This window comes from Paralichthys olivaceus, chromosome 17 (assembly GCF_024713975.1).
Source record: "Paralichthys olivaceus isolate ysfri-2021 chromosome 17, ASM2471397v2, whole genome shotgun sequence".
Taxonomy (NCBI): Eukaryota; Metazoa; Chordata; class Actinopteri; order Pleuronectiformes; family Paralichthyidae; genus Paralichthys; species Paralichthys olivaceus.
In genome coordinates this window covers 1,846,775-1,861,134 of record NC_091109.1, presented here as the reverse complement: position 1 = coordinate 1,861,134, position 14,360 = coordinate 1,846,775, and the positions used below count along the sequence as shown (strand labels likewise).

The 14,360-nt window shown below is 43.0% G+C and overlaps 3 protein-coding genes across 3 annotated transcripts; 2 read left to right on the top strand and 1 right to left on the bottom strand.

Annotated features, from left to right (window-relative positions):
- Nucleotides 1-785: 785 nt before the first annotated feature.
- On the top strand, nucleotides 786-5,575 carry LOC109629877 (clusterin-like protein 1). The gene is made up of 9 exons (XM_020087860.2): nucleotides 786-1,218; nucleotides 2,363-2,472; nucleotides 2,685-2,833; nucleotides 3,292-3,462; nucleotides 3,571-4,027; nucleotides 4,096-4,224; nucleotides 4,499-4,710; nucleotides 4,983-5,163; nucleotides 5,386-5,575. Exons 2-9 carry the CDS (start codon nucleotides 2,376-2,378, stop codon nucleotides 5,394-5,396), a joined length of 1,407 nt encoding a protein of 468 aa, XP_019943419.1. The 5' UTR covers nucleotides 786-1,218; nucleotides 2,363-2,375; the 3' UTR covers nucleotides 5,397-5,575.
- Nucleotides 5,576-5,743: 168 nt separating this feature from the next.
- Nucleotides 5,744-10,517, top strand: tyms (thymidylate synthetase). Its single transcript, XM_020087861.2, has 8 exons — nucleotides 5,744-5,804; nucleotides 5,838-6,092; nucleotides 8,570-8,643; nucleotides 8,877-9,051; nucleotides 9,387-9,488; nucleotides 9,617-9,792; nucleotides 9,888-9,959; nucleotides 10,046-10,517. Exons 2-8 carry the CDS (start codon nucleotides 5,864-5,866, stop codon nucleotides 10,181-10,183), a joined length of 966 nt encoding a protein of 321 aa, XP_019943420.2. The 5' UTR covers nucleotides 5,744-5,804; nucleotides 5,838-5,863; the 3' UTR covers nucleotides 10,184-10,517.
- enosf1 (enolase superfamily member 1) lies at nucleotides 10,217-14,347 on the bottom strand. Its single transcript, XM_069512770.1, has 15 exons — nucleotides 14,190-14,347; nucleotides 14,004-14,106; nucleotides 13,788-13,903; nucleotides 13,249-13,335; nucleotides 13,137-13,163; nucleotides 12,981-13,053; nucleotides 12,838-12,876; nucleotides 12,563-12,645; nucleotides 12,356-12,478; nucleotides 12,075-12,209; nucleotides 11,528-11,569; nucleotides 11,318-11,447; nucleotides 11,039-11,138; nucleotides 10,866-10,947; nucleotides 10,217-10,781 (listed from the first exon to the last, which is right to left on the bottom strand). Exons 1-15 carry the CDS (start codon nucleotides 14,268-14,270, stop codon nucleotides 10,689-10,691), a joined length of 1,314 nt encoding a protein of 437 aa, XP_069368871.1. The 5' UTR covers nucleotides 14,271-14,347; the 3' UTR covers nucleotides 10,217-10,688.
- Between the last annotated feature and the right edge of the window lie 13 nt (nucleotides 14,348-14,360).

Genomic DNA, 14,360 nt, shown 5'->3' with positions numbered 1-14,360 from the left:
GCTGCTGCTGCAGCCATGTTTAGATATCAAAAGATAAGAACAATGGAAACTTAGACCGTCCAGAGGTGGAGGCCAGAGACACACAGGAAGACAAGATGGACATTTTTCATATAATGCTAATATAGTCTGAGGGATGTTGTTGATTATGTTGGCTCAGTACGTCTGATATTTATCATGACTTTCTCTTCTGGTAACTAAATCAAACATTGAAAGGGGGGGGGAGTGAGCGACCTTTTTGTTCCCCATAGTACTTTCAAGTATGTTTTGGAATATTTTAGCAGTAACTTTATTTAACCTATAAAGATTCCATAAACTGTAAAAAGATTGTATATAAAGATAGACAAAGCATCTCCAGTTCCTCCTGCTGCCCAAAAATTCAGTTAAAATAACTTGGAGAATCTGCTCAATATGACCAATACTGCAACCAGCCACCAGGGGGCGATCAAGATGATTCATCTTCACTTTTTGTTGTAGTATTATCATGTTAATCTGTATCTACATTTAGAAGAACGTATTCAGACATTACATTTTTGTAATAAGAGGGACGAAGAAATGAAATAAGTGCAAATAAATAGATGAATGCAAAAATAATTAAATAATAAAAAAGTTAAATAATGAAATTCAACACTTTTTTAAATTCATGTATTTGATTATTTATTTCTGCATTTATTCAATTATAGTTATGCCATCTCTTGTACTCCATACATACTTACATATGTAATGATTTGCACAAGAAACACAAGATGCACCAAACTTTGTTGTTGAAAATTCACTTTGCTCAGGGTTAAAGATAAAACTTTGCACACTGAGCCTGCTGCTCCCGTGGTGACCTGAGGACGAAGCAGAGCTGCAGCCCGTGACTGAGACGCTGCCAGGTCTCTGCAGGAGGCCCAAGCTTTCTGTCAGCTGGACGGAGATTAGAGCAGAATGTTTTACCTGAGGAGGGCTCTGCACCATGTGGGAGACAACGCACTGAGATAGAGCTGCGGACAAATGAGCATGTTTTGTATGCCGGGCATCAAAGCCTGTCTCAAGCTGATCTGCTGTATGAGTAAGGCGTAATAACCAATAATACAATCACTCTAATAGGATCTGAGCTGCTGAGTAGATCCATAAAAATAGAACAATCCTTGGAGGATGCCTACGTCTGCTTCTCTCTCACTTCTCTCCAACTGCTGATCATGTTTTCCAGAGGCTGATGGTTTAATAGTCTCTCAGGTAAATACTTTCTATTACGGACTTCTGTATCTCATGTAGGGTCATCACACACCAGTAATATGCTTTTAAAGAGTATATTCACAGATGGCATCAGATACAGTTAGGATTTTACAGTAAGACTGATTTTGTTAGGATGTATATATGTTCAGTAATGTCTGTGTTTTCAGTGACAGATGAGTAGAAATGAAAAACGTATTAATATGTGTTTCTTTAATGCAATATGGACCCTTAAAATACACACCTGTCAGAGCTACAGTATTTACAACGGTACATATAACTGTACATACAGTATAGGCTTAACATATAACAGTACATGCAATGCATATAACAGTACATACAACAGTATACAGAGTACTTACAACAGTACACACAATGAATATAACAGTACATACAACAGTTCCTAATGTTTAATGTACAGTCTCTTGGGGTCGTCAGTACAGATGCCACAACTTAAGATGTTTACTAAGGAAAGATTAAAGTCGTAGTTTCAGCTTCTGTCATTCTGTTTACTCATAATGAGAAGTTCAGTTGTTCTGTATTATAGTATTTATCCTCTTTGTGTAACGTGATCCTTCAACCACACAAACATTAGCTGACGTATTGAGCCTCCTTCACTGTGGGCTCATCTGCATCATGAGCAAAATCCTCCCGACCACTGGGGTACTTTGATGATTTTCAGAATTTGATTGATTATTATTTGCTTGAATATTATTTGAATACTTAAATAGGAAAACTGTCCCTCATGATTTCCCAGAGCCCAAATTTAACATCTTCACATCATCTGTTTTTAGTAAAAAAAAAACTCCCAAATTATAAATTTTAATGAGACAGAAAAAGCAGAAAATCGTCACGTTTGAGGTTTTACTTAATGAGGTAATCATGTTTATTTGGCTTCACACTGACGTCATGTTCCACTGAAAGAAAAGACTGTTTCTTATGTTCCCTGATTTTTCTGTTCATTTATTTTAAAGAAAGCATCTAACTCGATAAGCTTGAGAAATGGCGCCTCCTTGTGTGAAGTTTAGCAGCAGCATTTTAAAAAGACATGATGATTAAAATCAAAGCAAGTTTTTCATTTGTGTCAGAATCTACTGTGTGGGGATCCACAGCAGAATAATGAGTACGTTCTGTATAACGTCCACAGGGCTGAAGACAGAATGAGGACGCTGCTCGTTCAAATCCTCTGCATCGCTCTCTCAGAGGTGGTGCTGAGCGCTGCAGACTCCTCTCCACTGAGCCAAGACAGGCTGGAGAGTGAGGCCTAAATACACACACACACACACACACAGACACCTCTCGTGCTAGCTAAGCATATGCTAACCACGTCAGTTCTACGTCAAAAAAACCTTGATTTGAATTGAGGACGTCATCACTTCAACATGTTTTTGATTGGAGGAAAAAGACTTAACATACTTTTTGTTATCACCATCAAACTTAACTGCATTGTGTGTTTTTGGTGGGTGCAGAGCTGTCTGCAGCAGGGGAGCGGTTTGTAATTGAGGAAATGAAGCGGGCTCTACTCGGGGTGAAGCACTCAAAGGAAACCATGGAGAAAAAAGAGGAGAGGCACATGCACCTGATGGACTCCCTGAGACACAGTAACGACAAGAAGAAGGTGAACCGAGTTCTCGTGGCTGCCATTAAAGTGTCTCTGCAAACTTCTTATATTTGCAGGAATCGTTCCTGATGTTAGAAACCCACAACCAAAATACCACGAGATTACTCTGTATTTAAGTATCATAACTTTTCACAGAACATGACTATTGCAGTTGAACAGTCTTTGTGACTTAATCCGAGAGCTGCCACATATTTTCTGCCTCATGGATGAAGGCAAAGCCGCACAGAGCCTCATGGAAAACCTCAAAGCAGACAGTGAATAATGAACGTGGGAGTACGGCTGGTTTTAAAGAGTCGGGGGTGTAGCTTTACAAGATAAATGCACTGTCTGTAGATTAATCTGCTTTTTCTGTCATTTTAGAATAAAACCCTCCCAAAAACCACATCTTCTAAACTCTGGCTTATTAGGAGGGTAAGTAGCTGTGAGTGATCTTTCATGTTTGGGGTTTCCTTCAGGGGGCGACGCAGCTGGCTCGAGAAACAGAGCAGAAACTCAAGGAGGCCGAGCAGCAGTGTGAAGATTTAACCAAATCCTCCTTTGACGAGTGCCGACCGTGTCTCGAAGACACGTGTAAGGCCTTCTTCACCTCCACATGTCGACGTGGCTTCGCCGCTTTCTCGTTCAAGGTTTGAACTGAAGCATTATCCATTTATAACGTCTGTGAAAGTGTAAAAGTCACGACATGGTTTGAATCCGGTTCCAAACACGTTGCTGATGTGAATCTTTCCCTGCAGGTGGAGGAGTTTTTCAGGGAAATGGCCACCCAGTTGGAACCAGCAGAGCATGTTTACGGTCAAAATGAGGACAAAGTAGCTCGGACCAAGTCGCCTCAGAATGACACTGATGAGAGTAAATCCGACCTGGAGCTGCTGCAGGCGGAGGAATCGTTCAGCCGGCTGCTGTCAAACATCAGCCTCCTCTGCAACCACAGCATCACTCTGGTCAAGAAGATGCCGCACGTCTTCGGTCATTCTTTTCTTGCAGCCTTGGACATGGAGCTCCGGCCCAGCCCGCGGTCAGGCCTCCAGGGTGGCTTGACCGCAGGCTTCTTCAGGACCGTGGGCCTGGATCACATCCTGGATTCAATGTACGACTTTGGGAGGAACGTGGTGGAAGAGTTCAGCTCCACAGTGGTGGATGTGTTCGAGGAGATACAAGAAGCTGAGGAGTATTTTCAGCAGGCGAGCAGAGGTATATGATTTATTTGTATTATTTACTCCCTTGTAGAATGACATTAACCTTTTGTAACATCTGCACAGACACAGGATCACTCTCCTCTCTGGAACAAACCCAGAGCAGATATATGTGCAGACGACTGCGCAGAGAAGCATCGGTGTGTTGGCAGCTCCAGGATCTGTGTGAGACCTGCAAGGATTATCTGTTAAAAGGTAAATCACTGGTGCAGAGGTGTGATTTTTGATGAGTGTTCGATCTCAGGCCTGTTTAGCTCATAAATTAGGCTATTTCATTAATGCTTAGCCAAGAAAGAATTGCCCTGACATTTTGCAGAATAGCGTTTTTGGGGACGGAACCACGGTATCAAAGTCTCAACCATTCATGAGCCAGTCTCAGCTGTCAATCATGATGTCTCACCCCATTTTTCCAGCATTAAAAAAAGTATAAAAACCCAACTTTACCTGATGTGTACATGTATCTACTCAGAGTGTCCCAGTGTCCAGCAGCTGCACTCTCAGATGGAGGAGATGTACATGTTGCTGAACGCCTCTCGTCAGCAGTACGACGACAGACTGCAGCTGGTGCAGAGTCACACGGCAGATACTCAGAGGTGGCTCAGCAGCGTGCACGACAAGTACGACTGGGTCAACAGGCTGTCCAACAGCACGCTCGGCCCACACGTGTTCAACATGATCAGGGTCTGTTAGATTTGTCAGATCATCGTTTTGCACAGTCTCTGATCTTTGTAAAAGAACATTCAAAATGATCCTGTTATTTGAAATCTGATGTTGAAGATGTAAGAATAACTCCATCCTGTTTCTTAAACATTTATGTGACTAAGTTTATTGGTCTTTAGAAGTTGATCCAGAAAGTTAAAGCAACACTAAGTAACATCATCTATAAATAATAATCTATAAAATTAAATTCTGTGTTGCGAGACGATGAGCTGATGCACGATCTCACGTTTCAGGTGATTCCACATCAGCAGGTGAAGAGTCCCAGACCTAAACCAGACACCAGTGTGCTCGTCGCCATACTGGACTCTCCCCCGATCACTGTTCGAGTCCCTGCAGAGCTGGAGGTGGACGAACCAGCTTTCATCCAGTTTGCAGCTCAGGAGGCTCTGACGCTACATAAACAGCAGATAAGAGGTGTCGAGGCTCAGTCAGATATCACGATGCAAATGACATGTTATCTAAGATGATCATAACTTTCCTCATTCAACGACTCTGTATTAAAGATTAAATGGATCCATATGCAACAAGGCATAGGCATCTGTTGCCATGGAAACATTTAAGTGCTTGTCAGCTTTTTTTTTGTTTTTGTTGTTGACATTTTTAATTGAACAATGGATTTGTTTGTCTCCTCCACAGGACTTGCGTGACACAGTGATCTCTACATCTGCAGAGCTTCTCCAGACACTGGATAAAGAGCCCAGAGTCCAAATAAACTGACAACTCGAACGTTTACATGCACCGCTTGTATTCTTTGTACTCATTTAAATTAATTCTTAGGGTTTACAATGTTTCCGCAATAAAATGTTGTACATGCACTCTGCTCCGACCCCTATTCTTTTTCACTTTGCATCTGTGTTTGCATGTGTTGTGACTTGTTTGACTCCTCAAATTGATGAAGTTGTTGTTAAGTTTTCACGTCTTTTTTCTATCTGCACGTGTTTTCTTCCTTCGCAGTGCGTTGAACGCTCTCGGCCTCTGTTTGAAATGCAGAACACGCCCTCTTCCTGAATCTTGTTCAACCCGGAAGTTATCTCCAGAAGCGCCAAAACTTGAAAACAGCTCCTCTCTGTTGCTGACTTTAACTCGAAGTTTCCCTCCCGCGTTCACTCAAACAATGCCGGCCACCTCAGACATCTACATCGGGCAGCAGCCCTCGGAGGACGGCGGGGAGAAATCGGAGCAGCCACCCGCTGCAGAGGAGAGGAGGACGGGTGTTCTCTGCGATGAGCGCGGGTACCTGGACCAGATCCACTACATCCTGCAGCACGGCCGGAGGAAGGGCGACCGGACCGGGACCGGAGTGGTGTCTGTGTTCGGTGCTCAGGGCAGATACAGTCTGAGAGGTCGGTGATAAAGCACAGAAGTAACAAAGACCACTGACAATGTACAATATGATTTACATCATCATGGAAACACTCACCTCACCACAGTATTTATGTCATGGTCACTTTACATTACAATACTTTTTATATCATGCCACTTTTTTACAAGAGTGTCTGGCTGCAGACCTCTCGCGTCAGGCCTCTTCCTGTGCAGGCTCTCGTCTCAGGCCCACCTCCAGCGTGGGGCCGTTTAGGACCGGAAGTGCGCGCAACAAACTTCAAAATAAAACCACCTCCAGCGTGAGGTCGGTTGGGACCGGAAGTGCGCGCAACAAACTTCAAAATAAAACCACCTCCAGCGTGAGGTCGGTTGGGACCGGAAGTGCGCCCAACAACGTGAAAAGCTATTAGTTTCTTAAATATATGTAACACTTTTGATGTTGTCAATCCTTTATTTGTGGCATTTACCGATTACACCAGCAAAATATTAGTCTTAATGGGGTAGGGTTATGCCTGTCTACCTGGAGTCCCTCTGAAGAGTATGAACACATCAATCTATGTACATTTGTTCAGAGACTTAAACGCTCATGCATAACATTTATATAAGGTAAATGCCTTTAAAAAAAAAAAAATCTATTGTATTAAATGATTCGACTTTTGTCTTCAATGACATTAAGATCTTAAGACTATTGAGGCCAATTAGGTTGTTAACTATGCTTAAATACAAAATTGTCAACATTTAGGGAGGAGAGGAATAGATAAAACTATTGAAATGCAATAACTCACCTGTGATCTTCATTGTATAATATAAGTAAATAAATAAACATATAATAATTAATATTAATATACTATATAAATATGTATGTATAAATATAAGTAATGCATATAAATGGGTGGCACGGTGGTGCAGTGGTTAGCACTGTTGCCTCACAACAAGAGGGTTCTGGGTTCCAACTGTGTGGAGTTTGCATGTTCTCCCTGTGCATGCGTGGGTTCTCTCCGGGTACTCCGGCTTCCTCCCACAGTCCAAAGACATGCAGGTTAGGTTAATTGGTGACTCTAAATTGTCCATAGGTGTGAATGAGAGTGTGAATGGTTGTCTGTCTGTATATGTCGGCCCTGCGATACACTGGCGACCTGTCCAGGGTGAACATAAGTGGTATAGAAAATGAATGAATGAATGCAATGAATACTATATAAATATATCATATAATTAAAGCAATAAGGAAAACAGATAAAAGTACAAAAATTTCAAAAAAGAACAAAATCACTTGGTTCTATTCAGTCTTTTATTAAACACCATCTTTATTAGCCGTCACTTGAGTTTCAGTGTAGGTTGTGTATCCTCTTTTATCCACAATCTCGTCACAAAAGACCCACATGTCATCCACATTTTCAAATTTGAATTTCAGAATTTGAAGTGGTCATCACTTGTTGGAAAAATGGAGTGATGCATCTACATAACACAAAATAGTGATATTATATTCAATATTTTATTTCAGTTGAAGCAAGTTAAACAGCTTCAGACTGATTGTGATGTTACATACTTGTACTTTGCAAAAAATGTCATATCACTAACACCACGGCACAAACGCGCCTCGTAATAAGTAGGCCAATACCTTGTTTATTACAGGTAACACTACACAAAAGTAAATATCGTAACACCTATCAACAGAGCTACCAATTGATTTATTAACGGTTAGATATAGCAGGAGGGGGGTCAGCAAAACCGCGGAGAAGCGGACTTGCAGATCTGAAAGCTAGCATAGATGCTGAATGCAATTTAGCCTATAAAACTCGTATTTTGTTCAACATTTAGCTATGTCTCAAATTAATTATTTAACGCATTACAAATAAACTCCCTCACTAACAAACTTAATTAGGTAGTTACGTGCAAACATAACTCATGCACCTTCATTTTTAAAAGTCTCACTTACTGTCACAACTAGCACGTGAGCGACGTCGGAGTCTCCGCCTTCTGTTTTTTTCTGGATCCGAGGAATTTTTTTTCATTTCCGGGCCTCACGCTGGAGGTAGGCCTGAGACGAGAGCCTGCACAGGAAGAGGCCTGACGCGAGAGGTCTGCAGCCAGACCCCTCTCCTTTTTTATCCTCAGTACTTTTTTGCACATTGTCTGTTTGCAGGCTGATTGTTTTCTTGTTTGTGTAGGTTTCAGATATTTCTGTCTGTTTTTTGTGTTCTTGCCTTTTCCACCTTCATTTCTGTAGCGTGAGTCTTTCTGCTGCTGTAATTAGTACATTTCCCCGTTGTGGGATGAATAAAGTATATTTAAGCTAATCTCAAACTCCTTTCAGTATATTTAGGAAGTGTCACCTGTTTGTAGACCAGGGGGTGCTGTAAAGTCTTTATACAATATCATTGTATTGTTGGTTGCAATTTTTAATAACCACATAAAATAAACAAAGGCTGATTATATTTTCTTTATGATTCTTTGAACAATCAATCATGAAAAAATAACCAGTTCATTTTTGCTGTAGATCAGTTTCCTTTGCTGACGACAAAGAAAGTTTTCTGGAAAGGGATTCTTGAAGAGCTGCTGTGGTTTATTAAGGTGAGGATGATGAGTCAGTAATTGTTAAAAAGGGCCAATTCACACTAATTGTCTTTAAGAAATAATTTCCCAAAGCACTGCTAATATGCCTTTGATTGTTTAACAGCACCAAACTCAATCTTACAAAAAAACTGAAACTAACCCTTAAACGTCACAAGCGGCATTTCTGTCTGTAGCTTTGTGTTGACATGCACTGAATTAGTCACTGATATCTGTTTTCGTTCGTGTCACAGGGGTCAACCAACGCCAAGGAGCTCTCAGAGAAAGGGGTGAAGATCTGGGAAGCCAACGGGTCTCGACAGTTCCTGGATAATCTCGGGTTCACGGAAAGAGAAGAGGGTGACCTGGGACCCGTGTACGGTTTCCAGTGGAGGCACTTTGGTGCAGAATACACAAATATGCACGCAGGTGAAGTTTGTCAAAGCCACACCCAGAGTCAATATTAGAATTTTTTGGTTGGCAGATGCAACTGAAAGTGTGTTTTGGATGGTTCAGGTATTTGCAGGAAGATGAGGCAGGTTTTTCACCCATTACACAATACAATAAGAAAAATAAGTGGTATAAGAATGTTCATCGTCAAGTAATGGGGCACGCAGTACTTTGGTGAAAGGAAGTAGGGATTTCATGAAAAGATCTTTGGTGCTCTCGCAAAACTGAAACGTGGAACCAAACCTTAACACACCTGACAGATTACTGGGCTTCAAGTATCCCTTGATCCTTATTGTTGATCCTTCCCTCAACAGATTACACAGGTCAAGGTGTCGACCAGCTGCAGCAAGTCATCGACACCATCAAGACGAATCCAGAAGACAGACGGATCATCATGTGTGCATGGAACCCTAAAGGTGCAGCAGACACCCAACTTTAACTTTAAGTTATTTATTTAACTTGTCCCGACTGGGTTTAGATATCTCTTAAATCTCTTTTTGTCTAACGATGACATATTTGATCTTCGCTTCCTTGTGTTTCACAGACCTGCCCCTCATGGCTCTGCCCCCCTGCCACGCCCTCTGCCAGTTCTACGTGATCGATGGCGAGCTGTCGTGTCAGCTGTACCAGCGCTCGGGTGATATGGGTCTGGGCGTCCCTTTCAATATCGCCAGCTACGCACTTCTCACCTACATGATCGCTCACATCACAGGACTGAAGGTAAGAGCACTGTCCTGACCTCACTTTAAGATTAAAGAGATTGATGTGTTCGGTTACTTCAGCTGTCGTGTTTTTAAAAAATTCTTTCCCTTCAGCCTGGTGACTTTGTTCATACGCTGGGAGACGCTCACGTTTACATCAACCACATCGAACCTCTCAAAATACAGGTGGGTTCATTGAAACTGTTTTTTAATTCTCTCTGCTCTCTTCTGGATTTTAAACTTACATGAGCTCATCTGTCTTTAACTCACAGCTCCAGAGAGATATACGCCCGTTCCCCAAACTCAAGATCCTGAGAAACGTGGAGAAAATCGATGATTTCCGGGCGGAGGACTTTGAAATCTGTGACTACAACCCTCATCCCTCCATCAAGATGCAGATGGCTGTGTAATAAGCCTAATGGAAAGACAACTGGGGATGAATGTGGAGGGAAAACATTTATTACACTCTTCTGTATATATGACTGTTATTTTTATTTCCAGGATAATAATAAGAGGTTATCAGCATCACAAAAAGATCTAAGATAGATATGTTTTTTGCATTTAGGTGAACTACACCTTTAAACTACATTAAGTTCTTACAGTAGTTGGGAGAAAAACAAATCTACACTTTGGATTTTCTGCAGCTGAACTTTTAATGTCCTGAAATCCTCTAAACTGTTTCACTTGAAAATATGGTAATATGGTGATTCATGTATTTCTATCAATAAAGATGGTACATTTGGAGTCGGCCTCGTGTGTCAGGAAACTTGTAGCAATTAAACAGCTCACAGAGTGTAAAATTGAAATTGTGCAGATTGACAAAATTACAGCTGTCTGGGTTTTTATAATGTAACTCAGACAAGTCTAATTATTCGTGTAAAAGAGCCTCTGGTGACGCGTTGGAGATAAAACTCCTCATTTGTTCACGAGCAGCTTCCATACGTCGCCTTCAGGGAACTGGTGTTTCCGCACGGACGACTCCAGCATCTCACAGGAGTAGCCTGGATCCTGAGAACAGCAGCAGATAGAGTCGTTCTATATGAATTATGTAAAGTACTTATAATTATATTCTGTACCTGCACGCTGCCGTACCTTTGGGGGCATGTAGTGGGCGTCCTGAATCACCACAGGGCTGGTGAAGTGTTCGTGGAGGTGATCCACGTATTCACACATCCTGTAGGTGAAGTTGTGATTAGGATTATCACGAACCAATCAGATATGGAAAACAGTTCGAACCAGGAAGTGAAAACTCAGCCCGCTCTCACCGGTTGTTGAGACTCGCAGACACGCAGACGTAATCGAACAGAATCAGATGCTGGACGAGCTCACACAGACCGACTCCCCCAGCGTGAGGACACACGGGCACTGGGGGAAAGAGGTGTACATGCTATAACAACTTATACACTTTTTATTTTCTAACAAATGTTATTATTGATTCATGTATTTAGCATATTTGAAAACTTGTTTGATAACCTTTTGCAGCCTGTTTTTGCTTTTTTCAGAAAAAGGAAATGACAAAAGGACTCAGCATCTTGAATTCTTACCCTGGAACTTGTGGGCCATCAGCAGCACAGCCAGGTTTTCGTTGACGCTGCCCAGCCGACAGCTGTCGATCTGGACAAACTGCAGCGCCGAGGCCTGGAGGAACTGCTTAAACATCACCCTGTTTTGACACTGGAGAGGAAACGGCCATCAAACATTATCATTTCATCAGTCAGTGTGTATGTGTCCTAGAAACAAACTTGAGCTCTGACCTGCTCCCCTGTTGCCACTCCAATCCCGAGCGGAGCCAAAGCCTGCAACGACAAAGTCAGACATCTTTTATCAGTGTTGAACTTGAACAAATGAAACTGATGAGTCTCAGGCCGGAGGGTTGAAGTGACTTAATATTTAACTGTTACTCAAATGACTCCAAAAACAGAAAACAACACAATAAAGAGACACAAAACAACCTTAGAGACCACAAGGACACAAACAAACACAGAATGGGAGGTCATCTTGCTCCTACGTAGGAAGGGTGGGGACACTTATACATGTCTGTCCAGGTGCCCATTGTCTCATAATCTGTCCATATATTGAAACCATGGACAGTTTATAACAAAGGATTGTGGACTCCAGGTCTGGAGAGTGAAGCCAATGCAGAAGTGCCGACACTTGCATTCTCTCAAATGACCAGCAGAGGGCGAAAGGATTTCTATAGAAGTCTATGAGAAAAGGACTCTCCTCTAACTATGCGGGACATAAAACCAAGATGGCACTGGATGAAACGCCAAACTGTTACATGAAACTTTTCTGTCTTACCTTGGAGATGGTAGCGTGGCCCAGGATGTCGTCTGGAGACGTGGGCTCTTCGATCCAAAGAGGTTTGAACTCAGAGAGGCTGCTCACCCAGCTGATGGCCTCGCCTACGTCCCACCTCTGGTTGGCATCGATCATCTGCAAACACAAAACACTTCAGTACACTGTCATTCTGTGAAATAAAAACTAGCTGCATCCACATCAAATCTGGTACAGATGCGTCGGGCGTCCACACTACTCCAGGGTTTTATGCTATGCTTTGGTCGGGGTGAAAACAAACTCACCAACGCGTTGTTTGGTCCAATCATTTCCCGGATGAGTCGACACCTGCGGATGTCGTCCTCGAGATCGGCGCCGACTTTCACCTTAAACTTGCTCCAGCCGCTTTTAAGTGCGTCAGTGCAGAGCTTCAGAAAAACACAGCTGTCAGTGACAAGACAAAATAAATCATTGTCTGTACGAGTGCATCGTGCATTTTATAGCACAGAGACCTGTTTGAGCTGCTGGTCTGAGTATCCGAGCCAGGCACAGGAGGTGGTGTACGCAGGATAACCCTCCCTCAGCATCTGATCCTCTGGCAGGTGAAAGAAACACAGTTTCACCACACAGTAATAAATACCCGAGGAGAAGTGAGTTTTAATGGAGCAATCATGGGCTGCAGGGGCTTATTATGCAGGCTAATAGCACTCCTGTTAGTTTCTAAAGAGGCAATTTAGTTCCACAAAATCCCATTCAGCCATGTAATTAAAGAGTCTAGTGTGCTCACCTCTCTGCTGCTTCCCCTCTTGTGCCTTCACGAGTATTTCTGAATCAGGAAAGAGAAGCAGAGAGAGTGTGTTGCTGTGATTGAACTGCCTACAAGTCAAAGGTTTGTTACTGGGCACAAATCTACATCATCTACAGTCTCACCCAGAGCCTCCTTCTCCGTCAGCGCGTCAGTGATGTATCTGAAGTCGATGCACGACACGATCTGCTCTGGATCCTGAACTGACACACACGATACGTCATACTTTTCTTCTACACAACCTGAACATGAATCTTCCATCTTAATTCACCGGGGCTCACCATGTCTACAAGGAGTTTCCACAGTGGCTGCGGGGAAAACAACAGGCTGTGAGTCACGATGTGTCATAATTGCGAAGGAAATACTAATAATGGCTCAATCTCGTGGCCTCACCTTGCCCTCCGCCCTCGCCCACAGGTCCCACACGGCGTTCAGAACTGCAGAGGTGGCGAGGTGGATCACACCTTTCTCTGGACCCAACTGATAAAACAAGAGGTTTAAGAAGATGCATTTGATGTCCCCCTTAAAAATAATCAACATTGGATAAATATCACTGAAGGAAACACAAAACTCAAGAAAAAAATATCTGGATAACATCTGAAATTTCGAACTCACTTATCCATATTGGTCAGGCTCTAATAATCTGAAAACAATAAGGAATGGCTCTTATTTAGGATGTTTAATGTTGTTTTGGATGAGGAGACAGAAGCTGGTTCTTATTAACATACACTCAAATTAAATGAAATACAGGAGAAGAGGATGTGAGTCACTCTCCATGTAGGAACAAGCCAGGAGCCATATCGAGGCCAGGAAACCAAGTATTCAGGTGACATGATTCCCTGTTACTCATTTTACTGTGTGTGATGCTCGTGTGTGTGTGTGTGTGTGTGTGTGTGTGTCTGCTCTGTGACTGTATATAAGGAGGCTCTTACCCATCTCATCTGTCCGTCACTGGTCAGGAGGCGGTAAAACCCTCGGAAGTCGCTCACAATCTCCTGCAAGTGTTTCCCAACAACCAGTCCTGACAGGGCCTGCACAGCACACACCACTGCAGGGGCAACAAGCAGGCGGACATCACCGAACCTGACCACCAGGGGGCGGTGTGGGGCTCAGCTTTGTGTGTGTCTGTGTGTGTGTGTGTGTCTCACCAATGTCGGTGCCTTTTCCCAAAGTGAACGTGAAGCCGAAGCCCTGGAGGCCACAGTCCGTGTGGATGACAACATAAGCGACTGAATAGTCCGGGTCAGTGTGCTACACACACACACACACACACACACACAGTAAACATGTGACTGGATTCACTGTGTGTGTGTGTTGGTGCAGAGATTTCTCACCATGGCGTCTGACCCATGCTGCTCCAGAGACGTCGGGAATCGAACATCCCTGACCGTCACATTCACAATCCTGTGTTTCATGTTGTCTTGTGCCTCAGGCCCTGATCACCGTCCACTTCCTTGTATAGGTCAATCCCGCCCACCTCCCTCTGCCATTGGTGTAACCATTCC